The sequence below is a fragment of the Bemisia tabaci genome, chromosome 3, assembly GCF_918797505.1.
Source record: "Bemisia tabaci chromosome 3, PGI_BMITA_v3".
In the NCBI taxonomy this organism is placed as follows: Eukaryota; Metazoa; Arthropoda; class Insecta; order Hemiptera; family Aleyrodidae; genus Bemisia; species Bemisia tabaci.
This window is the reverse complement of record NC_092795.1, coordinates 55,163,643-55,191,356: the sequence shown is the minus strand read 5'-3', so window position 1 is coordinate 55,191,356 and position 27,714 is coordinate 55,163,643. Positions and strand designations below refer to the sequence as shown.

At 36.0% G+C, this 27,714-nt stretch overlaps 1 protein-coding gene across 2 annotated transcripts; it reads left to right on the top strand.

Annotated features, from left to right (window-relative positions):
- Positions 1–2,479: 2,479 nt before the first annotated feature.
- On the top strand, positions 2,480–27,615 carry LOC109033071 (uncharacterized). 2 transcript variants are annotated; one of them, XM_019045499.2, is made up of 14 exons: positions 2,480–3,119; positions 4,125–8,771; positions 10,647–16,487; positions 17,283–17,420; positions 17,776–17,919; positions 18,956–19,149; positions 20,157–20,331; positions 20,899–21,012; positions 21,757–21,896; positions 22,698–22,769; positions 23,201–23,300; positions 24,099–24,220; positions 25,881–26,211; positions 27,016–27,615. In XM_019045499.2, the coding sequence occupies exons 2-14, from the start codon at positions 5,453–5,455 to the stop codon at positions 27,063–27,065; spliced, it is 10,740 nt and encodes a 3,579-aa protein (XP_018901044.2). In that variant the 5' UTR covers positions 2,480–3,119; positions 4,125–5,452; the 3' UTR covers positions 27,066–27,615. The 2 variants fall into 2 exon arrangements, with proteins under 2 accessions (XP_018901044.2, XP_072154960.1); XM_072298859.1 differs by lacking the exon at positions 4,125–8,771.
- Positions 27,616–27,714: the final 99 nt, after the last annotated feature.

The window sequence follows — 27,714 nt, the reverse complement described above, 5'->3', positions numbered from 1 at the left end:
AAGAATTTTCATTCAGGAACTGCAGTATGGAGGGTATGCTTCAGCATTGACTTGTAATGCTTTTTGCTTTCAGCCAAGAATGAAGGGGCACTGTTTCAGTCATTGTGGACATGAAGCAGCTGACATCATTCCTCTATGTCTAGCTCACATGATACCCATCATTTCTTTCCCTCATGGCTGAAAAATGCAGGTTACTACCGTCAACTCCTGACCTCCACAGTCCTATCCGAAGTTTTATCAACAATTTTAGTGCTCTAATGTAGTTGTTAACCTTTTTCTGTTCATCATGATGTAGAGTTATTATGTTAGTGCACCTGTCATATTATGCCCCTAGTTATTTTGGTGAGTGAAACCCAATAATTTCATTAGTGAGTTTGAGGAGTTCATCATAAGATCAATTTTCGTTTTCTTCTATATCTATCTTTGTGCATCATTCATTAGCAGTGAAATAGAATACTTACATTATTCTGATATATTTGCACCTAGTTTTGGCCACTTTTACAATCTAATTTTAGTCAGGTCATTCCAATTTCTTAGTTATTAGTCATGTCGAATTGCTTAGCATAGAAGTCCGCAATTTACCGACTTGTGTAATTACCTTTTCTTTCGCCACAATGAGTTCTAAATCTTTTCTTTTTTTGGATGAAAAGAAGATTTTAGGTTATGATTTTCATCTTACCTTTCAAGAGTGAATCCCTTGTAATAGGAAAGAAGCCGACAACGTTTCCGTTATCAGGGCTGGAGCCACATAGGCCATGGCTCACAGCAGCAAATTTTTGGGGGTGGCAAATTATGGAAATGCGGAAGTAGATTCGAAGTGATGATCTTTATTTCAGGTTTTTTTTTTTTGCTTTACTTCTCTAGTACTTGTACTTTTTGGATCCCAGGGAGGCAAAATTTTAAGTCTAGCCCTGTTTGTTATCAAAGTAAAAACTACATGATTGTTTAGACGATCCCACTCAATAATACCCACTAATTAAGAGAAAAATTGACTAAAAATTTTTGCATATTTTTATAATTATTTAAGTACTTGACTCTGAATTTTAATTGGAATTTTCTTTTTTGGAGCATGTACCAATATCAATTTTGGGAAGTAAGTTGACTGTAAATTTGATATCTTACACCATGTATGTACTTTATAAAAATTACCGCAATTATTGATCAGTATGAAAATCTGACCGTCATATCAGGATACTAATCATCAGCAGGCAGCTAATGCACAATTTAATTTAAGATTTGTCATATTTTTATTTTTCAGAGGAGCTGGTTACAGTCAATTGTGAGATTCTCCATTTGTCTTATGTTTTTGTTGAATATATCAGCTGAACATCCCTCAGATCAGCGCAACGCTTCTGATGTTTTTCTCAAATCATTGTCGGATATCGTGCAAGAATTAGAACTAAGAAGGATGACCAGCCCAATCAGGTGTGATGAATCACCAGATGTAAGAGAGCCCTTCTTGTATGGAGACAATTTAGCAGCACGTCAGGAAGAACACTCCCATTCACACGCTGAATACCATGCAGGGTCAATTTCGATGCTTAACAGAAATGATCCATTCACCAAAAGGTCCCAGTTTAAGGAAGTCAAGAAATTTAAAAGACAGCTTAGGAACCAAAGCTCAGGTTCTAGGAAGCAAGTTTCTCGGAAGCCGAAGAGGATGCATGCTGAGTTCAATCTCGGTTCTCAGAATGTTTTACTCTGTAAGTCACATTATTTTATCGTTCTTTCTTTAGTCTTCCAGTTTAATATTATTCTCATTGGTACAAAATTTCAGCTTCAAATCTATCACCGAAAGGAAATCATGTCTTTGCTGCCTCCAATGGGCCACTAGATGTGGTCTGAGCCAGAGAAAAAAGTCAAATGTTTTCTGTTCAAAATCTTACGTATTTTGGTAGAAAACCGATCCAAACAACAGAAAGTTTGGAAATTAACACCTGAGGAAGAGGTATTATTAATTATTTAATACAGATCAAACAGGATTTAAATTATTTAAATGAAGTCTGTTGTGGTGTTGCCATCTAACCACATTTAAAAGATGATAATTGTAAACACTAATATCTTTTCTTGAAGTTGCTTTCTAGATTTGCAAAATTTTAAAGAGGAAACATATTGTGTACCTACTTGCTTAAATTTATACCCTGTCCAGAGGGCTCTTGTTCATGTACAAGAGCAATTCAAAAAGTAATCGGTTTTTGGCAATAAATTTTGAACTGTTAAATATAGGGCTCTATAGCATTTGGAAGTAGACTCATGTAAGTATACATGCAGGGAATAACTTTTTTCGGAGCACTTTTTCTAACAGTAAAAAGTTGGACAAAATAAGGCAATTCCCTTCGAGTTTCGGCCACAAGTGAATAGGAAAAGTTATGTACAACTTGCAGCATTCAAATTCTTTCCTCCCAAATCGAAACTTTCCTCCAGTCAGCTTACGTGGAAAAGTTGTCTTTAATGAAGATAATTTCAACCTTTAACCGTATTTTCATCAGTTCAGCTGGTCCAAGTGCGGGTTCTCAAATTTATATTAACAAGACAAAATCTTTATGAATAATGACTCGATCAATTGCTCATTCATTTCAAAAAAAATTTCCAAACTAGTCTTCGACTTGTAGCCCATCTTCAGCAATTAGTGCAACTAAAATTCATTCTAATTACTGAGCAAAAGTGATTGAAGTGAGTCAGACGATCTACCTAATTTTTGTGGCTTAAAAAAAAGTTCTGCCTCTGACACTCGCCCTGAGATATAAACGGTGTACAACCATCCAACGATCAAAAAATTGCTCAGCAACCTTGACTTGTTCTAAGAAAACTAGGGACTCTTGTTTCTTTTTTATGGTCTTCATATTTGTTACACTAAAATAATTTCTTCCTGAGAAACAATGAAGATTTTCTTCAATTGCGCCATAAAAATTGCAACTCTTAATCTGTTAAATGTGTACCTAAGTATATATTTTGAAGAAGATTTTTATGCAGCTTTGGCTAATTTTTTACAGCAGACAATATTTCTCCCAGAAATTCATCACGGGATAATAAGTTGTCAGTAAACGGTAACAGAAGCAGAAAGGATGTTCAGGTTTCTAAACCACCCACTCTCAGTAGACTTCAGCAAGGAAATACATGTAAGTTCATAATATCACCATTACTGTTACATGCTGGTTACTATCAATCCAAAATTGAAATTTAGATTTTGGTGAGGAATTTTTAAAGCATGCAATGTCTCAGCATTAGCCATCTTGAGCCATAGCATTTTGCTTCTTTTATTTGTTTGCAGTACTCGTTGTCTCCATGGTGAGTGTGCAGACGTGAGAGAGTAAGTGTTGTAGGGAGGGACTTTATCTTTAAACTATAAACACAAGTATCTTATTTCTGCTTCAATTTTGGAAATTTTCCGTATGCGCGGAAAAAATTAAATTGCTGATTTAACAATTCAATTGCTCAAAAAAGTGACGGCAATGTTTCAGTGTAGATTTCACAACACAAGAATGCTTCTTTAACCATCCGCATGGTTAAATTAGCTTACAATAGTGGTTAAAGTAGCATTTTTTTGTTGTAAAATCTACGTTGAAACATCGCAGTCACTTTTTTTAGCAATTGAATCGATAAATCAGCAATTTAATTTTTTCCGTGTGTTGAACATGTTTTGCATTTGCAACATAATGCAAAGCAGTGTTTCAATGCTGTGGAGGAAGTCCAGAGGGAATGTGATAGTGTGTTTGGCAATTTAGAAAAAAAACCGACTTTCAGGGATTGTTCAAGACTTAGAGAAGACAACTGAATCAGACTTAGGGAAGACACTTAAATCACTGAAACAATGGAGAAGGGCAAAATTTCAATAATGATTGAATGTCAAGGAAGAGGAGGTTACTGAGTTTTGGCAGCCATTAAGTAAATTGATGCTGTAAACAGAGAACCAAAAACCAATGTATTTGTTAAAAAAAAAAAAAATTGAAACCATAGCGTTATTTCAATTCAATTGGACTATTTCAAAGGTCAGGAAGATTCCAGTCAAAGATCTTTAGCTGTCAGATAGTGAAAAATAATTATGGCCACTGCATTCTCGGAAAAAGCCCATTGGCTATCTCAGTTTTAGTCGGGGAAAAATCACCTTTCTCTTTTAATTTCAGTGCCTATGATTTATGATCAAGAAATTGCCGCAGAAGTTCGCAAAAAATCCCCTCGAATCAACAAATATGCAAAAAAAGAAACAACCAGTCAAGCAATCTTATGTCACAATTTATGTAACATGCACGATCCAACGTCGAATTGGAAATCATCTACTACAAGAAATTTCCCCACAACAGTCAGTTACCATTCAAATTTTATTTTTGGCCCCAATTTTAATAACAAAAGCACTGCTTCCCAAAGTATTTGGGGTATCACCTCTGTTTTAAAACCAAGTTTTGATTCTAGTGCATTCTCCTATGCCCCAAAATATTCGAGAAGTCATCAGTACCAAAATTTTGATCTCCGTAAGTCACATGCTTCTTCATCTACGATGAGTTCCACAAAAGCTGCAAACTTATCAAAATCCAAAATTCCAAACCCCAAAAAATCAGCCTCGAGCTATTTCCAAACCGACCCAATCTCTAATGAGCAACTTGTCTCAGGGATAGCAGCCGATTTCACCGGAAATAAAACCAACAGAAAAAAACTCCTATGTCCTAGTGATTTAAAGAAAGACACAAATCATTCCGTCATCAAAGGTGACTGTATTAATCAAGGTCTGGAACGCATAAAAATCAGCAATAAATCTGTCAGTGACGGCAACGTTACTGATTTTCAAACTAAATTTGTATTATGCTCCACGAAACCCTGTCCAACAAATAGCACATTCATTTTGCACCCTTCAAATATAAGTGCAGAATTTACCAAAAGATCAAATAATAATCATTGTGAACCACTGATATTAGCAGCAATCATTGAAATTTCAACTAATAATTCTCAGTATTTGCTCTCTCCAGAGGAGAATATCTGCATTAACTTCTCTTTTCTGCCCAGTTCTGAAGAATTGAGCTCTGTGCAAAAAAAGAAGAATTTCCTAGTTGACTGGAGGAACAACTCTCTTAACGCTAATATTCAGGATAGGATGCAATTCAACAGTGCGGAAGTTAAAACAAGCATCTGTTCCTAACATCCTGATCACATTTTCCATGAAAGATTGCAATGAGTCCTCTGTCAATGGTGCTCAATCAGCTAATCATTCAAATCCAACAAAGGCCCCGATTTTAAAAATTTGTTTCAAGTTGCCGAATATTAGTAGCAATCTTATTGGAAGTTTTCCGAATACCTCTGGCAGTGCTTCTCTTCGGATCTCTTCTAAGTTCAAAGGTAAATCCTCAAGAAACCTGTCAATCTAGGAAATTCGGCTCACACTCTGAATGTGCTCAAGATATTAGCAATAAAAAACAAGACACAACTCCAAATTCCTTTGACATATCAAGTCCTAAACTAAATGAAGAAATGCAAACAAACAAATGAAGCCAACAGGAAAGAGAACAAATTTAGAGATGAAACTATTTGCCCAAGCTCACTTATCAAAATGAGGATAGCAAAGAAAATAATTTCAACTGAGAAACCCTGTGCACCATTCCAAGAAAAGAGCAAGTCCGATTGGAAGACTGTGGCTACAATTAACCGTAGTAACTCAACTGTAAGAGGAAACACAACGTACTCTATTTTGAGTGTGTCTGAAGCTACAGAGCGTCAAATCACGAATCAACCATCAACTCCTATCAGGAGTTCCCTTCAGTTGCAAGATTCAGTAGAAATCGGTAGTAGAAAACTGCAGTTGCTGCAAGAAATAAAGAAACTACTATTGGATGACACAAGCCCCAATAACAAACAACTTGAGGAAGTAAGCAGTCAAAATTTGTCAGGACCTGTAGAAAAACTAAGCCTCAACAACTCAAGGAAGCTACCATGTACACTAAAAGAAGGCTTAGAAGAGACTTCATACAATGAAAGAACAGTCAATTTGACACGAGAAATGATTGATAACACTGTGAATGCATTTCATGTTGTTACAAAGTTGCCATTCTTAATGAGCGGTACTGGAAATGACAACTCAAAAACAGCCTTCCAGACTGACCTTGCAGACGACAGTATCTTCTCAAGAATTGGGAGTGCTAATGAATTTTCTCTGAAAATTTTTTTAAATAACCTAGAGGTCTACAATAATCTAGTCACTAAAGATCTTTTTTCTCGTGTTGTAAACAAAGAGCAAAGTTCATTGAAAAGCGAAACTCCGACCGCATCCAAGCCAAAAATTACAACTAGAAGTAGAAGCCGTAATAAGCTGAAACTGTTCCCGCTTGGAGGTGTAGCTACCAGAATTCTTAAGGGGTATAAAAAGAAGAAGAGTAAATTGGAAAAATTCAGTAACAAAATAATTCCGAACACAAAGGGAAAGCTTCATTGCTCTGAAAGTAAGAGACGAGGAGAACAACCTAGTGTGCTTACAGACAAATTTATCAATGATCTGAATGATTTCAGTGATGAGATTACCTTCCAAGGAAATCCATCAAATTCATTCACTCTGAGAAGTCTAAAATGGTTTCACAGTGTCGATGAGGCTACGAAGAAAGATTTCGATCAGAGAAATTACCTAAGACGCAAACCTCTTGTTCTGAAACGAAAAAAGAAATTAAAAGGTCTTCCTTCAGCAATGGGTAATCACAGGAACCTCTGTATCGCAAAAAGTTCAAAACAACCTTTTATCCTGACGAATAATTCTACTTTTTCATTATCGGATTCAAACTTTTCATTTAATGCACCACTTTTTCAGGTGCGTAGTCCATCGTCTCTAGACCAAAATTACTATGATCTTGATTCTGACGCAAGGTCATCTCCTGACCCTGGTCTTTATCGGAATTCGGATGCATATAGTGTTAAAATTGTAAGCAAAAACAGCAAAGACCCTACATATTGTGAACCAAAAATCACAGTTCCCTTTTCTGAGGCCTCGAACAATAGAAACTTTAGTATTCCATCACAAATCCCCTTACCTCATGACGATTTAGCACAATTTTCTCTTGATAATGCAGATACTGAAGCTAAACAAAATCCAGAAGAGTATCCTTTAATTCTAGGGACTAACCAGAAACTGGCAAAGTCTGTGGTGCTCAATAAATTTGATCCCATTATTGTCGGTGACTCAAAAAATACCCATCATTTTTCTCCTGTCAAGTTAATGAACAAAAGAGATTTTGATGTAAGAGCTGTTCATCCAATCAACAATTTATCAGCTCCTGAAGGTTACGATAAAATGAAATCAGGATTTGAACCATTCTCTCCCGAGTCATTTTATGTAAAATCCCAAATTGCTGAAAATTCAACGGATCAGAAGAATCTCGATTCATCATCAGAGTTGATATTTTTTACAAGTGGAATCTCCTCCACTGTCTCAGCTGTAGCTGCACATTTCACCGCAGGCAACTACACATTTGCAAACTTGATGAGCAATCTTGACGCCGATAGTATCAACCTAACTACTAATGCTGGTCTTGGCATGAACAAGTCAAGTTTGTCTGATATTACTCCAAATATTCGAACAACCACCCCTTATCTTTCGTCTGTTTCCAAGGCTAATAAGTTTGCAAATAATTCAATAAACAATGTTTCTGTTCGCAATCTTTCCTCAACAAATTCTGCAAAAAGTCAGCCAGCATCTTATTTGAATCTTTTCAATCCCAAATTTCGCCAATGTCAAACCGGTAAAAACCTTATCAACGAGTCCTCTTCAAGCATGAAACCTCGAAAATTTCTGCCCGTGTCCCTCACTCAGAGCCGAAATCTGAATCTAAGATCTTTTGTTGATGGTAATATTTCTTATGTTAGAAATTTAAACAACTCCAGAACAGCACCTGATGTTCAATATATTGATGGTGGTCTCGCAACAAATGAAAGTGTATTAAGCATCAATATTGAATTGCCGTCTAAGAAAGAAGTTAAAATAAAGTTTAATGATGGTCTTTCCACATTGACCACAACTCAGGCGCCTAACAATGCCTTCTCAGATATCTCCAATTTGACTGTCACCGAGTCGAAAAATATTCCTGTTAATGATACAACAAACTCCATTCTTTCCAAATACAACATGAAAGGAAATTTTTTACCTTCTTCTGTGGAACAAAAAGATGTCTCAGGCTTGTTCAAAACTGATTCTACAAGAAGTTTATCTCAATTTTCTAAGCTTTCTTATGGCAATATTTCGGAAATGGTAACAGACCACTTTTTTCTGATCAACAGTGGTGTTTACGTCATTCCGAGTTTTTTTGAATCTCTAAACGATTCCCTTATCTTCATTACGCACAATGATCCTTCCACAATTAGGATCTCCACTAATTTGCATCGTCTCCTTGATGAAAAATTACAATCCCAGAACTCGTCTATCAATTTTATACAGAACACTACTATTTTTAGAATTCCTGTCCTTGTTCCGAACTTATCAGATGTCTTAAGCAAGAAATTGGACAGGATAAATCCGTCTATCGCTAATATTTCTACCTCTCAACAACCGATCAAGTCAAATTCGATGGCCGTAGGCTTATCAAGAAACTTCAATAAGACAGAAAATTCCTCGACCTCGGATTTGAAAAACATCCTCTTAAAGAGTGGGAATTCCTCTAATGTGAATGAATCTAACAATTCGAATCCTTCACCTATTTCATCTAAAATTGATTCGAATTTGAATCTCCTGCGCCATGAAAACGTAACTAGCAGGAAAAATAGTATCAACCGGAGCAGTCAGAGTACTGCTAAATCTCTAGTAGGTACATAACTTTCCTTGCTATTGTTATTTTAGTTTTTTGAAGCATTTGAAAGCAAGAAAAACCTGTTCATTAAAAGATGATAAAAATGCCATTTTATCAAAACCTTAAGTTAAGGTGATTCGACGGTTGCCATTTTTGTGTCAGAGCAACAATTGATATATCGTATCAATTCGTTCCATAATTTCAGCTACTTGTAATTTTTTCGAATTTTAAGATTGCACTTCTGTTGCCATGAGTCTAAAGAATTCAAGTACTAATGTGACAAAGGAATTTAACGTAAAATAGGCAGGGTTTTCTAGAGGAAAAATATCGCATTTGATACTGATATCAAAACTTCACTCGAATGCAATTTTTTCCTTTGAGAAAACTCTACATTCAAAACGTTGAATTTCTTTGTCAAATTTGGTACTTGAATTTTTTTAGTCTCATGGCAACAGAAGTGCGATCTCAAAATTCGAAAAAAATGACAAGTAGCCGAAATTATGGAATGAATTGATGCAATATATCGCACGGCGCTCTAACACAACAAATGACAACCGTCGAATCACCTTAACCAGGCTTTTTTAAGCCAGGATACTTCGCACCAGCCTTTATCACTGGCGTGTCAGCTGTAAAACTGAACGAGAAATTGTCAGTATCCTAATTTTGCTGTTCTAGTCAGGTGCTTTTACCAGAGTCATTTGTTTTTCTGTAAATTAACAAGCTTACGTATTGAATTTTGCTAGAATTAAGTGCCAAGGAAGGCTTTCAGACGGTTTTTTTGTCACCAAGGGGCTTAAGCAGGGATGTTGTCTGTCACCGACGCTGTTTAAGATATATCTAGAGCACGTTCTGAAGGAATGGAAAAGAAAGTGTGCCGGCATGGGGGTCCCTCTAAATGACCAAGAAACACTGTTCACGCTATGCTTTGCTGACGACCTGGTAGTCATAAGTCAAGATCACGATGACGCGGAGTATATGACCCGGAAGTTGGTGGAGGAGTACCGCAAATGGGGCCTCGAGGTTAGTGTCCGTAAGACAAAAAAGATGTCAGTCGGAGGTGCTCAGCAAAGCATAGTCCTGGAGGATGGTCAACATATAGAAAGTTGCGAACAATACAAGTACCTGGGGGTGAAGCTGACTTCGGATGGGAAGCTGGATCAGGCCATTCGGGACCGTAATCTTCTAGGAAGGAAAGCCATCGCCATGCTTAATGGGATCCTTTGGGACCAAAGGATTTCCAAAGACAACAAGAAGAGGATTTATAACTCGGTTATTGAATACTGCTGAGTTCTATTTATAGAAAAAAAAAAAAAAAAAAAAAAAAAAAAAAAAAAAAAAAAAAAGGTCAGGGAATGGAAACAATCTAATTTTTAATTGGTTACTGTGAGGAGGACGAAACATTGTATGTTATGTAGAGATAGGCGCATGGACAAAAAAATACTACAATTACAGCCTAAATGCTGTTAATAATAGGGCTGAGCCCACATCTTTCTGAAGTAAAATCAAAGTCAAAAATGCCAAAAATTGGAATGAGAATCTAAGAATTATGACCTCCCATACATATCAGTACAAAACTGAGAGCGAGAGCTTTCAGTGTAGACACTAGAAAGGTGCATTAGAAATGCTTTGCTGGAATCCCACAGACAGGTGTGCAGAGATGTTAAGCTGGGCCGTCAATGTCGATTTCTCCTCCCTCTCAGCTTAGTAGTGAAACAAGAGTTCATATTTTTCATTAGTTCTAATTTTCAGAACTTTTTTATTCTAATTTTCCCCCAGAATAGCAAGAACCGAGCGGAACTCTATTACCTTGTTAGCCTTACGGCAAGGATAAGTAATTGATACTTTTTCTCATTTATTACTCCTAATTAAGTATTACTTGTCTTTCTTTTCCAGGAATTTCATTTTTTCCCTCGAGATCATTCGCCACTGCTTCTAGTCTCATCAACAGGAAGGCTGTACACTCTGGACTCAAAACAGAAGTTAAGAGTAAGATGCAGTTTTTAACACCTCTTATTTTATTGAATATGTCCTCTTCAACTGAAGCCTACTTGTGGAATGGATCGTCAGAGAATCCATCAATGAAATTGCCAGTTGAAACATCGACATTCAACAAGGTCAGCCCCATAACATTATCATTTCCAGAGAACAGCTCTCTGCCTCCTGCCTTTGAAAAACCACTGGTGATTAGGAATAATTTAAGTCCCCCTCCGCAAGAAAGTGAAACAAAAACTGTCAGTGTAAGCTCTAATTCATCACAAGATCATAACTTAGAATGTTCAGTGAAATTGCTCATGTACAATGACACTAATTTAAGTCACCATGAGTTCTATCTTATGAGAGGAAACCAATCAGATGGGCTCCTTTTTCATGATTTCATCATGCTAGCCCAGAAAAATGGAACAAATTCAAGCTTTAAACCTGTTTTTGAATCTTTGAAGTCCTCTGCAACCTTCAGTCCAGTTATCCAGAATATTAGTTTGTTGAAGTTCTCTTCTAATCATACCCCTCCATCTTTTTTGTCAAACTCAAATATCCCTTCAATTCAGTCTCTCAATCGGACAAAAAATGAGACAATTAGTTTGCCTGGTAGAACAAACACGCCTGAGGTATTAGCAATTTTAGATAGCAAAGGAAGCGTGAGTCAGCTCACCGATGATGTCGGAAAATATGCAGAAATTGAAAACAGTCAAGTCTATGTTACTAAAAGCTCCATCACTCATAAAAATGTTTCCAGCCAATCTAATTTTAACTGGACGCAAGAGAAAGGTGGTAAATATTTCCCAAGCTCTACGAAGGTCTCTGAAAATAGCCTAGTTTCCTGTTTATCACCTACCATGGAATCTGTTGGAATAAAAAGAAAACCACTCTCTGTAGATCTTGTACACCACACTGAGTCATCAAGTGCAGCAACTCCAAATTCTATCACTGCTACTCACGCCTTTCTTTCGAAAGGCATGAGTGCTAAGTCTGTATATGGTACAGCGAAACTTGCAGAAAAATGTACCCCTCGAAGTGTTTCCTCTAGTAGTAACACATATAAAATCTTGAGCAATCTCACAAATTATGAGAATTTATCAACCGCATCATTTTTCAACACCAGTCCATCACCTGCTAAAACCTCTAAATCATTTAATGATTGTATGTTGAAAGCAACCAGTGTAAATAGTAATCAATCAAGCAACTTCTTCACTACCAACACCACCCGTGATTTTCAGTGGCAAATGAATGGATCTAAAGTTAAGAAGTATCAAAATGACGAAAGAACATCTATAATGAAGAACCCGGGGAAATCCCAAGTTAAAGAATTTGTACCAGTAAAAGAAAAATCGCCAAAAGCTTTACCATCAAACTTTCCAGCGAAAAAAAATGCTTTATCTAGTAACTCCGTCAAATCTACCACAGAGACAGTGTCATTCCCTAAACATACTAGTTCGACGACTGAATTTAGATCTCTGAGTAGCGCAAGGAGCATGTTTAATCAAATAAATTTCACAACTAACAAAATCAGCCCATTGTCTACGAAAAAGTTCATCAATTTGAATGAAAATAAAAGCAAAAATGAAGGAACAACAGATTATCAGAATCTTAAGATACTGCAGCAAATGAATGATGATATTTCCGAAGCTAGATCCTCAAATTTTTCAGAACTGACGATCAGTGATTTTACCAATAGCCCTCTCTCAAGTACTAACACATCAAGTGAAAACCAACTTTCGAACATTCAGTTTGAATCGCCGAATATGGAGCTAACGCAGCCTGAACTCGAAGATTTAAACTCAGTGATTGACTTAAATGACTTGTACAACTTGCAGCTAGATAGCAATACACTTAGTGAACATGTAGAAACTACCACTCTGCCTTATCTATCAACTAATTTCATTCCTGAATCCTCTATCCATGTCCCGTCTTTGAGCACACGGTCAAAGCAATCTTCAAATCCCTCAGCAAGATCAGATTGTTTCTCTCCTGTGTCTAATGCCTCTTTTCAAACAAATTTTATGCAAACAAGTGATTCTCCCAATGTTGTTCCGATCTATCGCGCTGATAGATTCTTACCTGTTGTTGATCCTCAACAAATTTGGATGGCCCCAAACAAATCTTTACCCAATAGTCAATCAAACTTTGACACCTATGTATCTGTTGCTCCGTCTGTTAGACAGCTTTATTCATTCCGTTCTCAAGATTATTTGCCAGCTAATGCGATACGGAGAGCCAACTTGGACAGTGATCAGAACAGCCTGATATCAAATGTCAGAGCAGCTTATCAGACTACCATCAAACCTCACTTTATGACAGAAAAATTATCCTCGCTTCAATCCAGTAATGTTTTTACTCCATATGTAACAGTCCGGCAAAATTTCCAAAACAGTAATCGAGGTCAAACTTTCACCTCTGCTCAAGTGACTTTGTTTTCTCAAAATAACAGTCAAAGTAATTTTTTCAATGTTCCCTCCAGATTTTTCGTATCCAACAAGATTATGTCAGATCATTCAAGAGAACTTGTGCCTATGCCTGAGACAAGAATTTCGTCAGTTCCACAAAGTGTCTTTGAGAATTTTTCTCCAACTCTTCAGAGTTTTCACGGTTTTCCTTCCACATTGGCAGATACGATGGCTCTTCCAGATTCTGATCAGTTTGCATCTCTACGAAATCTCAACTCTTCTCATCTTGGTGTTAAACCGATTGTTTTTTTATTCAATGCATACAAAAAGAATGGCTCCTCTCATCATAACCAATCAATAGAGTTCAGCGATCTACCAGCATCAGACGTATTGAAAACCATTTCAAAAAATAGTAAAACCCCTCTCCTAGCAGTTTTGAAAGGGTACAACAGGCTGACTGATACCCCATTGCCAATGAATTCCACAGTTCAAAATAAATTAATTGGTATGCGTTCTGCCAATGAAGTGTACAGCACTGAGCGTCTCATAGGAAATCAACGTGAAATAACAGGTTTTAAAAATCCTTCAAAACTTGAGAGTGAACAAAATTTGTTGTCGAAGCAATCGCCTGGACTCCAGATGGCGCCATCAATGATGCATCCCAATTCTGGTCCTGCCACTAAAGCTTTTAATATGGCAGTGCCATGCGAAAATGATAGCCCGTTTCTTTCAAAATCTGCTTTTAATTCTGTACCGATTTCGAAAGGAGCTAAATCTTGGTTTGATAATCCTCTGCTTGACTCCTCCTCTGGTAGCATGCTCAAGATAGATTTTGCACATACTATTGAACCTCCACCGTTGTTACTGAGCTATCTCATTGGACCCACCAAAAGTGTTGGCTACCCCACAATCGTGAATCCTTTTTCAAATGGCTCTACCCCTGTAAGCTGTATCATTATGCCTGACATGGGTAACAGTCAAGTTGGTTCTGTGCTGCCTGTAAACAAATGGCTGCTAAATTCTTCCTTTCCGTCTGAGCCAATGAATGATGCTCATACTGCTTCATCTGATTGGCAAACTACTTCAAAAGTTGAAAACAATGAATCACCACAAATTGTCTCTAACAGATCCTTCAAATTAATTAGTATTCCACAAAACGATCTACATTTTAAATTGTGCAGCGAGAAAAATAACAAAAATCCTACAATCTTATCAGAATCTATTGTGTCTCAATTCAATCACCTGAAAGCTCTCCGCAATGATATAGGTGAAAAACCCTCCAAGTCTCATCTCTCTGAAAGTCAGCCTTACCCTTTTAACAAATTTTTGAAGACCAATGAAGAGACGGATGTAGAAAGTTTGTGCCATCTACTAAATTCCTCTGGAAGCAATTTCCAAAATACTGATTCCTTTCCTAATCATTCAAATAAACAAGACGATGAAATTGATTTTCGCATTGGGTTGCACCACGACTCTTTAAGGAACTCCCAATCTCCCAAAAGCACACGTATTTCCAAGGATGATTTGGACTTAGATTACACTGTGAGAAGGAAAGACCCACAATCAGAGTTTCAACCTGTTCAACCCCCAATATTCCTGTGGAATTCTCCATCTAATTCTCCCTCAAAAATTATTTTTAACAGCTTTCCCAAGATTTTTTATGACAGCCCAAAGGAACTTTCCTCTCAGGAAAGATTTCTCGGTGAAAGTCCTAAAGTATTTGCTTTGAGTCCCTCTCTTCAAGTGATAAATCCTGTTTTTTTACTCCCTAATGATGATGCTATTACTTCTGCAATGAGAGGTCAACTTGAACCTACTGCATATGACCCCTCAGTCGCTTACACCAAAAAGCAGAGGAAGTTGTCCAAGTTCTACCAAAATGTACTCCCGAAAAAAAGTGACAAAGAGAAATCAAAAAGTGTCATACCATGGGATTTTGCACTCAGTATTCCTTCGAATTTAACTCCAAATCTGAAAGAAACAGCCCTTCCTGGTGTGGGTGCTGCTTTTTTTGTTGAAGACTCTCTCAAAAAGTCAGCTTTTAAAAATACCTCCATTGACCTAACTGTTTCGTCAGAGGTAAATAATGCTAACTTGGGGCATAAAATCTCTGATAAGATATTCAAGGTGATAAATGAATCTGGATCAGAAACTAATCATAGTCCAAGTACGCTTAATGCTATGAAAAGCAACATGAATCAGCAGAGTGTTACGCCAGTTCATTTCCAAGTCACTGCGAAGATTGATTTGCCGGACCAAAAATTAGGCGAAAAAATTCACAACACGCCGGTTATCATTCAAGTATTAATTCAGAACAGAACAGGTCCAACCAAAAATCCACCATTTGATCATAAATCGAGGGTGAATTTTCATAAAGGTATGAAAAGCAGCCATAGAAAAGTCCATCCTTGCCTTACATCAAATCACCACTCTTTTAGACATCCAAGAAAGAAATATGGTCTTCACTCGAGACATTATCGTTCGAGAGATTCTGGAATTGAGAAATTATCTCACAGTACAGAAGAATTTCCACATTCTTCAGCCGAACTCAATCATGGAATTTCTAAATCCGCAGCCCAGCATGGTGAAAACAATTTTTCCAGCGGGTCTTTGAGAAGAGAAAAACAAGATTTTAGTAACCATCATCACTTGGAAGCTGGCCAATTGAGGTCCAAAATATTCCCACAGTCCCTCAAGAAGCCAATATCAGCGCAGCCACTTAATCATCGTCATTGGCACTCTGCAAAGGCAAATTTAAGAATCACTCCATCAAATGGCTCCCGAAATGTAGTTGGTCATCTTCAGAGAAAATTGAAAAACTACGACTCCGGAAAAATGTTAAATAATCTGTTTGAATACAGTGACTATGACCCTTGGAATTGGAATTCAACATCTGCAGATCTGATTAACTCTGGCTCGTCTGAACAGCTAAGTCCTGATTGGTTCATTTTACCCAATTCAAGTCCTACTCCGAGGAAAAATATAAATCCTAGATGGGCCCAAAAACCACAGGAGGAATCTGTAGCGCCCACAAAAAGCTCAGAGTTTTCTGCCGAAGACTGTAAATTAGCGTATGGCAGCAAGTGTGTCTGTGATATGAGTAAAGTGTTGACTGATTATGATACTATAATATGTGATGAAGAGAGCACTGAAGAGGCTAAATTACGAGCTATTTTAGAATACCGATGCTCATCATACTTGCCTTTACCAGCAGGCTATTATATTGACAAAAGTACCAAGTCGTTGCCAATAGACGTAACGGAGCAAGTGGCTCCAGAAAATTTGAATGGCTCCAAAGAAATAAATGCAGAAGTTTTAAGCCATTTGCAAAGAGTTGACATAACTTCAATAGGTAAATACGAGTTTTTGATTTGTTCATTTTTCCGTAGTTTGAAAAAATTTATTATTAAAAACTTACTTATTCTTTTTGAGCACATTTTACGGGATCAGTTCCAAGTATGTAGCTTAGCTTCAGTGATAAATGAGATTCTGTTTATCCGTAGTCTTCTTTATCGCTGCAGATGAGCAACACACTCAAAACCTGTCCCCAAAAATTATTTTGAAAAGAATGTGCTAGTGAGTCGTTAGTTTTATATTTTTTCTTGTTAGAATACCCTTTCTAAAGAGAAGTTATTGTACTTGTTTAAAATCTAATATTCTTCATACCTAATGAAAAGTAGATTTCAAATAGTCGATAAATTTCCTATTGCAATATAGAACTGGTAGCTGTCTTCAGTTAGTTTAATATGTCGGCAACCGAAGCACTCTTCAACTGAAATGTCTACATAATAAGTGCATGGTTAGCTGCTAACATCCTATGTATCTCCGCTTAACGTTCCTCCTCATTTTTAAATTTGAGTCAAAAATGACAGGACAATGTAGGCCAGAATCAGAAAAAACGTTTCTGAGACGGTTTGTGGAACTTTGAGATCATAACTTGCGTAACAACAAATATGCATGACTTGGTGCATAATTTGTCATCCTTCAGTCCAATATTACTCAAACATTTTTTGTACTCAAACATTGCTACCATTTAACTTTGTCCTAAAATCAAGGAAGCTGTCAAGCACTAACATTATACCTTGCTGCCAATGTCTTAATCTAATTACCATGAATTTTATCCTCTTGTTTTTCTTTACCTTTGCAGGCACCTCTCGTTTGCGCTATGCTTTTGTAGGATCAAAAGTTGAAATTCCATGCTACGATAATTTCCAAACACCTTTGCCAATCAAAGCAACCGATAGCATTCAGTACAAATGGCAGAAGGGGAAGAAAGTTATTACTGGTGAGTTTTGGAGACATTTTTACCGTGTATCTCAGAAGGTTTTGCTTTTTAATGCTCAAAGAGCTTTTCATAAAATGGGATTCACTATTTAAGTCTAATTTTAAACTTGATATTATATCAGATAGTAACTGGAAAATACAATAATTTCTGAAAATTCGAAAATAACTTTTTAAGTCAGTAAAACTGACAGGACCTAGTACATTATACTGTATTCATAAAGCAGTATCGATTTTGAAACTTGGAAGACATGTAAATTGGTTTACAATGTCATACACTCTGCTTTATTCTTTCATCATTGGAAAATCGGCAGTTATCCGTATTTATTGATATTTAATGTATTGTTACTTGGTTGCAGAGGGCCGAATGAAAGAATCTCCCAATGGTACTCTCACAATTGACAGTGTTGTTATGATGGATACTGGCATATTTTTTTGCATTATTTCATTTAGCAGTCCTGAAATGAAGAATCAAGAACGCATCTTCAATCACACTCTGTCAGGTAAAATTTCTGATTGTTAAATAATTTCTCCAATATCTAGCTTTTCTCACTTTTCCTCAGTCATGAGTTTATTTCATCATCACTCAAAATTATGCAGTTGAAAAAAACTTTTTCTTCCTCAGCAAAATTATTTTGAGTTTAAGTCGAAGTAGTCTCCAATGAAGGAGTTTGATAAACAACACGTTATGTACCAGAACTCTCCGAAGAATACATTTTAAATGGCTTCCACGTTTTATACATGATCCAGCATGACATCACTGTCATCAAAAATGAACTGTGGCCTGTAATATCTTGGAGGTAGAGTCCATGCTGTTTCTAGTGAACAACCCTGTTGATATATTAAGTGGGACTCTGTTTCTGTTCTCTAACTTTCATCCATTTTATTCTACATCAACAGGAGCAGGTTCATGTATCTGAAAGAAAATGAATATTTTTTTTTCTGTAATTCTGATTTCCAATTGAAGTTAACAGTCAACAATGTGAAGCTAAGACAAAAAAAACTAAGTTGAAAAATAGCACTGAGTTATTGTGCTCAGGTGATCAGAAGTGACAGAAAATTTGACAAGTTCTCCGTAAAACTTCATTTGCAGGGGAGCTTTTGTTTTAATTTCAAAAAAACGTACCGCTAGAAAGCTGAGAATATCAGCTTTTCAACGGATTGTTCAAAATTTCTCAAACTACAGTTGTTACTGCAAAAAGAAAGTACAGAAACTCATTTATTATCTCAGAAATCCTCTCTTTTGCGCAGGAAGTTTAGATATAAGCCTATAAACTGGTCAATTTTGTGGAAAGTTTTTCTCTATTTCAGTGTTTTCCTACTTCTGAAATGCAGTTGTCATGAAAATGTGCAATTTTGCTCTGAATTTCCTCTTTGCCATTTGCCATCATACACAACTTCAGTCTCAAACCACTAATGTCTCTTTTTAAGCAGTTTTGTTCTCCTCTTAAAATTAAAAAAGTGGAAATGGCCCCTTTTCGAAATTATCAGTTGATGCATTGAACTCTTGTAATATTTTTGGTTTGTCTTTTTTCTCAGTGGTTACTGTTCCCAAAATTACAATTCAAGCTGTGATTCATTTCAAAACCAACGCAAGATGCAAGCTTGAGATCCTTCAGATGTTTAATTCATACATCCCACCGTTAATTCAAGAATCGATTTGCGAGGCTGGTGAAAAGGATAATGAGATTTGTGAAATTGGTGTTTTCCATCCTCTTTGTCTTCAAAATAAAGTGAGTCTTTTAACTCGCTTTTTTGGGGTGACTTTTTATTTAACCAGCACACTTACTTAATATTCCTGTCAAATATTACATGAAGAATATTTCTTCTACAAAACCTCTACAACTCTTTTAAGTAAGGACAAATACCCAAGAATGAGAATGTCAGTTCTTACCTCTACGAGTAAGTACTCAGTAGTATCAAGTCTTTTTTAAAACCCATGATACAAATTGATCAGAGGGAAATTTTTTCTCTCAGAGCAGAAGCCATCTGCAAATCATCCCTGGTGACCTACAGAAGCATAAAAACACAAAAATTTGCAACCTGCAGGCAATCCGGGGGGCGCAGGTGACCTTGAGACTCGAAACATACAAGGTTCCCGCGCGCCGCGTCAACTTTAAAGACTCATAACTCCGCTTCTAATCGTTTCCCCAAGATGAACTTGGGCTTGTTTTAAACCTTATGTCTTCTACTTTCATTTAGGGTTGTTTTTGTTTTGCTCCGTGCGAACCGAACGACCGAAAATATCGAAAAACGAAAATTTACGAAAGGGGGACCTTGTATAATTCCCCCAAAAGTGGGTCAAAATTTAAAATTTTATTAATTTCATACATGTATTCTGAAAGCTCTCATTTTTTTGGAAATTTTAGCACCAAGATCATCTTTCTACAATAAACCGTTGAGAAGTTATGCTACTTTAAAGTTTTTGACTTTGACCCCCCATCCCCCCCCTTTTCCCTGGGGGTTAGGCAAAAAATATGACCAGTTTTGAGTGTCCGGGAAGACCCTCTTTCATCCCTGAGAAAATCGTAGGATTCCGTGTTTAGGCCGATTTGGCCGTTTTGTTGTACTTAGGGTCCTTTTAATTTGAAAAAATTTAGTATTTGGCGACTCATACCATATGACATGTAAATAAGGAAAATTATCTATAAAAATGGGTCGGAACTTGTATGTTATTATTTGATTCTTCTTCCAGTTTGTGGAGAGAAGGTTTAAATGAGTGTTTACTTGTAAATTTCAGACAGACAGTACCATCATGTCGTTGAATGTTCAAATGAACGTCCGAAGTATTGAAGATTTAATCATCCACAGCTATGCGAACAAAGCTGTCTGTGGTCCTGTATGTCATCAGAAACTATACATAAAAACATCATTAATACTGAAGGAAAGTCTTCAGGAAGCTCTCCTAACTCCCAGTAAGGATATGTTTACAGAGTTTAATCCATCGTAGTGCACGTACAATTCTCTTCTTTATTTTTTACAAAAAATAGATAACTTAATTGATGCTTCAAAACATGCTGAATTAAGCAATGAATTTTCATGAATTAACTCCATATTTCCCGTAGCTAAGTGAGCTCATTTTTTCAAGCATAGTAAAGTGTAAAAAAGTTACTTCCTCCTAATTTATTTTAGTATTTAATTCTCAATTGTTTAAAAAATGTATATTCAGTGAGGTGTAAGTATAGTGAGAATACATTTTTCACAACAGACTTTTTTAATTTGTCTAGACGCAGGACAAGTTTATGAATATTACCTTCCTCTTGCTTTTATCAGTCTAAATTTAAATTTGATGGCTCATTTAAAGGCTGCAAGTATTAATAACGAGTTGCTCTTTGTAGATAGTCCTAACTTGGTTAATTCACATTCATTCAATATGAAAATAATTCTTTGAAATTATGTTTGAGGCAATTGAAAGGTTGATTCTTTTCCGGACAATTTTTTATGAATTTTATTGTAATTTTCAATTTGATTTTTTCCAACAGTACTAGATGCAACATCCATCTCTGATACAGCTCTAACTCCTCTGCCAAGCAGTTTCAATATGAAAATGACTGTTGGTTGCGATGCTGGATTCCGCTTAGCCGAAAACTTTTGTGGTAATTCAATTTTTATCATCTTTAACCCGGAAACTGTTTCTTTTAATGCCTAGTTAGACCAGAAAATTTTCATATGATAGAGAGGATTGTTTGGGCTAGTGTGAAAACCCAATTTAAAGAATCAAAAATTGAACATACAAAAAGGAATCTAACGTTTGAACCTCCCAGCTGAGGTGGTATTAATACCAATAGCGCTCACTGTGAACGATCGACAATTTATTCAGAACACAGGCAAGCAAGGTGAATTGACTATCACCAGATGATCTCATTACTCCCTTACTGAAAGGGACAGACAGAGTGTCTGACTGACATAGTTACCCACAGAGGAGAACGGATTATTGAGTGTTCTTTTTAAACTGCCACAATTGGAACCTTAGTGCCAGCAATGAACTGCCTAAACCACACCACTACCAAGGTTGATCTCTCTGAGATGTCAGCTGAAAAATTCAGGAATTATGGACGAAGTGAGGGAAAAATGTATAAAAATTGGTCTTATATTTTGCTGAATCTTGACGCTCTTGTGTTGCAAGGCAGATAGTATAAAAATTCAGTCAAAGTTTTATTGCAGAACTTTATTCATTTTGAATTTGTGCCTACAATTTTGATGCATTGCTGAATCCCTTGTATTTTGGAAGGTTTGTGTTTTAATATTACCTTTGTTTTAAAATTTAGTACTCTTATTCGTTGTAAGCTGATTCTACATGTTCGTTGGTCCTAATTATGATTCTTTTCTTTTTTTCAAAGTGCCATGTCCACCTCATTGGTTCAGCCCTGAAGGCAGCACAGTGTGTACGAAGTGTCCAGCAGGCTTTTACCAACCTCAAATAGGGTCACGTGCTTGCTTGCGTTGCCCTTCACCTCTCACCCAGGGTTGTAACGTAATTGTAAGTAACTGGTATCTATTGAGCGCAAAATTTTTTACTATTTAGAAAAAATTTTTGAACTTTTTCGCTTTGTTTTTCCCACAAAATAGTGTGGACCCAACACCATTTTACCACCATGTTACATAATTGTTAGTGTAACTCAAAATTATGACTTATCTTACACTCTGAAACTCTTAACAATCACCAAGTTAATCCCATTTCTAACACACCAGGGTGTCTGTAGGCCCGGCAAACCAGGCATTGTCAGGAAATATTTTCAGGTCAGGGAAATCAGGAGAAAGTCAAAGAATTTTCTGAAAAAGACAAGAAATCTAAAAAATCCTGAAACTTGAAATCCAAGAAACATCAGGCTGCTGAGAAAGTCAGAATGAGCCTCAATCTGATGTGAGGCTCAATGCTCTGAATTACACTATGAATAGTGAATAGATGTATAATTTTCTCCCAAAAATGTTTCATTTTCCGTTCTATGCACTTAAATTTTCAATGGAAAAAGTCTGGGTATTTTTATCATTTTGGTCAGAAAAATCGTAGTAAAGGTGTAGAACTTTTTCTTGTCGAGTCTATGGACCTTGTATATACTGTGGAAAATTAAAAACAACTAGGTAAATGTATTAGTTTCAATTTATTTGAAAGAATTAAGGATTGAAGACTTGTGCCTTTGACATCGGCTCCTTAAGTGTTGTATCTTTAATTTTACAATACTATTTTTCTCCTTAAATTGTTTTTTTTTTCCGAAGTTGCATTATTTCATCTCTAAAATTTTGTACTCATTGTTAAACTGTTTTTCTCCTGTTATTCCAGGCAAATGTATTCAACAATCATAAGAAGGATGGAGTAAATGGGTCAGCAGATGCAGGAGTCATGCCCACAGAAGTGAGTCTTTTTCTGTATTTATAATGTTTCCTCATAAAATCTATCAAATTTGGCATTTGTTAATTTTTATTGAGAGTACATATTCTCACTACAGAGGGAAAAATCAAAAATATTTATGGTGAGAATACTCTGCTTATAAGTAATTTATGTTTGGGACTTCACTGTATTAGAGGCAATACTTATAATTCACAGCCATTCATTTTTGACTACCCTCAAAATTCAAATTTTTCAGGCAGAGTATGAACCAGATATCATAGGATAATGAGTCTGTACTTTGAAAAGATTAGACAGAAAACAATGTAGGAAAAACATAAGTTAATGAATCTTCCAAGAAAATGGAGAAGCTATTGGTCATTGATGTTGATGTCCCCATTAAAAAATAAAATCTTGATAGATTGATTGTTAATACCTTGATTTGGTTCTTTTTCCAGAGTCCCAGCAGTGGAGATACATTAAGGAAGATTCTATTAATATTATTATCAGCTGCTGTACTTTTCACTATAGTCTATTATTGTGTTGGCGCCATCATACGTAAGTTTAGTCTTATATGTATGCCTCCTCTCAAGGTAAAATACAAGCTGAGGAAAGAAGTCTCAAAATACGGGGAAAGTATAATTTCTCGGAAGTTCATCTTATTTTTACGCAGTTTTCATGTTAGCAGCTTCAGCTTCGTAAAAATAATTTTGATGGTCGAATTGGGTTGTATTAAGCAAGGCCAAAACCAGTTTTTAATACAAATTCTGAAAAAGAGATTTGATGAAAAATTAAGTTGCAATTTATTGGCACTTCTACAATTTTGTTTTAAATTCATCTTTGACCTTGATACTAAATCTCATTCCTTTGTTTGTCAATCAAGCAATGTTTCGTAGGAGAATGAATAGAGACAGAACATAACAAAATGAAAGGAAATAAAGCAGGCTGAAGTTTTGTGACTCCATTGTTTTTCAATCATAAATTTGTTTCACTTTTCAAGGCGTACCTTCCCTTTGCGTTTCCATCCGGATAATCCCATATTTAAATATGTAGGATAATGAAGTATCAATGTAAATTACTGGAAGAAAAGACTTCCTATACTAATATTCTACTTTCGTGATTACATTCTTTTGAGATGTGCTCTTCTCAAATGAATATTTCCTGAAACCGATTTCAAAAAATTAAATATTTCCCTTCAACCTCTATTCTAAAGGCACATGAGCAAGCATGTATAAGATCCTGTTGTATTTTATTGTATATAATTACCTTTTAAATACCCAGAGACTCTGAGTCCATTATAATTCTCTCCTCAATTTTTCGAAAGTGATATCAATTCTATGTCTTTACTTGTTTCAGGTATATTTTCTCCGAGGAAATCCGAAAGTTTCTCTTCAGAAAAAGTACCTTTGCAGTCTGGCAGTAAAAGAGGTAAAAAATCCAAGCGCAAACGGTCATCCTCTTGGAAAAAGAAACAGGAGGTAAATTGAGAATATTTTTCATTTTTATTTCCTAGAGAAGATAGTTTTCCAAAAGTTATCTTTGGATATTTTAAATTATCCGAAAATTATCTTCAGAAAGCCCATGACATGAGGCGAGGACGAACTGACCAAAATCTGTCACTTCGAATTTGGCTCAACTCATAAGCAGCGGCTTTTGCCTATACCATCAAACTGAAACTATTGCTGTAGATGTTAATATTATGCTGTCTATGTTTTTTGAGTACCCATATCTTGTATGTTCTTTGACCTCCCAAAAACAGAGGGAGTCTAAAAACCTAGTTTTGTGTGACACAATTTATTAACAAACTTTAGCCATCTTAGCACTTAGAAGAAGGAAAATAAGTGAGTTTCAGGAACTAATACTGATTATTCTCAGGAACTCAATTTGCACAATTTCAAGCAGTATAATCAATAAGATTCAGGTAGTAGATCTAGTTATTTTTTGAAGAAGAGAAGTGTACCTCATAAAAAATGCAAAATATGGTAGAGGTGAAAAAAAGTTACAAAAGTCGATCGAAGTGGCACTCAAATAACACATCCAATGATCACCGAGACAGCCACAAATATTTAAAATTGATGGAGCTCAAAGAAAATTTTCTTTAAAAATGTATTTACTCTAAAACTTTTGCTCTCCCCACATGAAATGACACAGCCTATCCCTTCCGAAAAAATACTGAACTGATATGGACACGTAGAAACGTGTAAAGTTTGCAGAGGAAAACTCAGATAATGAAACCTTTTATTATGACGTAGGTAGGCAACTTGAATCAAATTCATCTTAACTATTTTACTTGATGCCTCCTTTATTCCTATTTTTCGTATTTTCTACCTTTTTTTCGAAAGTCAGCTAAATTCTACCTTTAAATTCTTTTGAGTGGTTCCCCTATGATCCAGAGAAAATTCATGAAAGGACTCAAGGTATGTTGCATAGATTTTTGGTTAAGGTGATTCGATGGACGCCATATTTTGTGTCAGAACGGCATGCGATATATCGCATCAATTGGTTCCATTTTTTCAGCTACTCGTCATTTTTCTCCAATTTTGAGATTGCAATTCTGTTGTCAAGAGACATAAGCCCTCGCTTACCAATTTTAACAGAGAAATTCAACGTAATAAAAGCGTGGTTTTTTAGAGAGAAAATATCGCATTCAAGTGCAGTTTCGATATCAGTATCGAATGCGATGTTTTCTCTCTAAAAAAACCACGCCTTCATAATGTTGAATTTCTTTGTTAAAATTGGTAAGTGAGTGCTTTTGTCTCCTGACAATAGAATTTATTGCGATCTCAAAATTGGAGAAAAATGACGAGTAGTTGAAAAAATGGAACCAATTGATGCGATATATCGCATGCCGTTCTGACACAAAATATGGCGTCCATCGAATCACCTTAAAAAGCGAAATATGACAGATGATTAGGCAATGTGAACTGAGCTGAGCTAATCCTGGTGCCCTATATTATAGCCTCACCGAAACCTAAAGACCGTCATGTATTGGCTTAGTGCGAAACTAAAAAGAGAAAGAAATTTGATCCCCTTCTGGCTTCTCCAAGAAAATGCTGTTGTGAAATGCTTGCTGTGTAATGAAAGAACTATTTTTTTATTCAAAGGGTTACTACTATCTTCATCTTTTTTCCTCTGTAGGAGATACCTTTGCAAGATCTGGGACCCTCTAATTTTGAAGACTCAGATGACATCTCTAGCTATGCAGAAACAAAGTTTGGTCCTAATGTATCAACAAAGAGAGGAGAACCGCAATTTCAGGAGGAGGGAAATGCATTCTTAAACCAATGCAAAAATGTGAAGGAGACGGCGAGAAGCTGTAAACGTCGGAAAAAATGGTTCCCAACTTTCAGGTCAAAACGTTCCAAGAACCACGAGTACTTAGAGCTACCAGAAATTAGACCTCTAAGGAAAGGAAACGCTCCTCATCGAAATGCTGCAGTTTCAGACGAAGTAAAAAGAACTGTGCGCAGTAAGTATTGTTAATTACTTGTTTTACACCTCTTCTTCAGTGAGAAATATTTTTTTCCCACTTAAAAAAGAATAATGAAATTGAAAAGAAATAAATTGTTGAGGATAGTTATTAATTTTAAAGGTACTGCTTAAGTTTTGTGAGTACAATAAGTAACATTCGCCTCAATTTGAAAAAACCTGCCTAATTTGTAGCATTCTGGCTCTTCAAGTAAGATTTAATGAAAGTACCATTCAAGTAATATCAAGATTGACCTTTAAGGTGATTCGACGGTTGCCATTTTTTACGTCAGAGTGATGTGCCATGTATCGTACCAATTCGTTTCATAATTTCAGCTACTTGTCATTTTTTTCGAATTTTGAGATTTCACATCTGTTGTCATGAAACTAAAGAATTCACGTACTAAATTTGACAAAGAAATTCAACGTCTTAAAGACAGGGTTTTTTCAGAGGAAAAATATCGCATTCGGGAGCAGTTTCGATATCAGTATTGAATGCGATATTCGTCCTCTAAAAAAACCCTGCCTTTATTATGTTGAATTTCTTTGTCAAATTTGGTAAGTGACAGTTTGGTCTTTAGTTTCATGACAATAGATGTGCGATCTCAAAATTCGAAAAAAATGACAATTAGCTGAAATTATGGAACAAATTGATTAGATATATCGCATGTCTCTCTGACGCAAGAAAATGACAACCGTCGAATTACCTTAATATTTGTTTCTCTAAATGTTTGTCTCCTTTTTTTCTGTCTCAAGACATGTCTCTAGCTTCTCAATATAATTTTGTTTAATTTTTCTTTTCCAGCTCCTGAACGTAGAAGAAAAGAAGCCTCGGCTCAGCCTGATTTTTCCTAAACTTGATGGCCCGTTTCTACAAATGACTGGTGTTTTCCAATCCGTAACATTTTTATGATTATTTTTAAGAGCTCTTATTCAAAGATTTTGCTGAAAGAAGCTCTTATCATCCGTCTCGGTGTCATCTTGTTTCAAATTTGTTTACTTATTTAACCATGGAATGTAAGTAGCATTTTTGTTTTTAAGTTGAGACGAAATTTGACTAAACATTTTGTAAAGAGAGAAGGAGAGAAAGTCATGTAAGAAAAAAAGTGATATCGTGGAACTGCTACGTTATGCCCTCTTCACTACCAAAACACCATAGTCCATTGAAATTGACAAGATTAAGGGGTTAATACTCGAAATAATTGACACCAATCATCGAACAGTTTTGCCATTCCTTATGCTGAGGTACCTCTTGATTTTCCTCTCACACTAATTCTAGTTTGAAATTAAAAGCTATATCATATGTTGTAAATAATTTTGTAATGTTACTATTCATTTTAAGAAAACTAATTTTTTTTAATAAAAGACGAGAGTTTTTTGACTGAACCAATAGTATTGAGCAATTTTTTCCCCTCAATTTGCAGTTCATCTGTATCTGACTTACTAGGTATATTTTTCTTTCTTTCTTTTTTTTTGGAGGGAACATGTATCAATAGTGGAACAA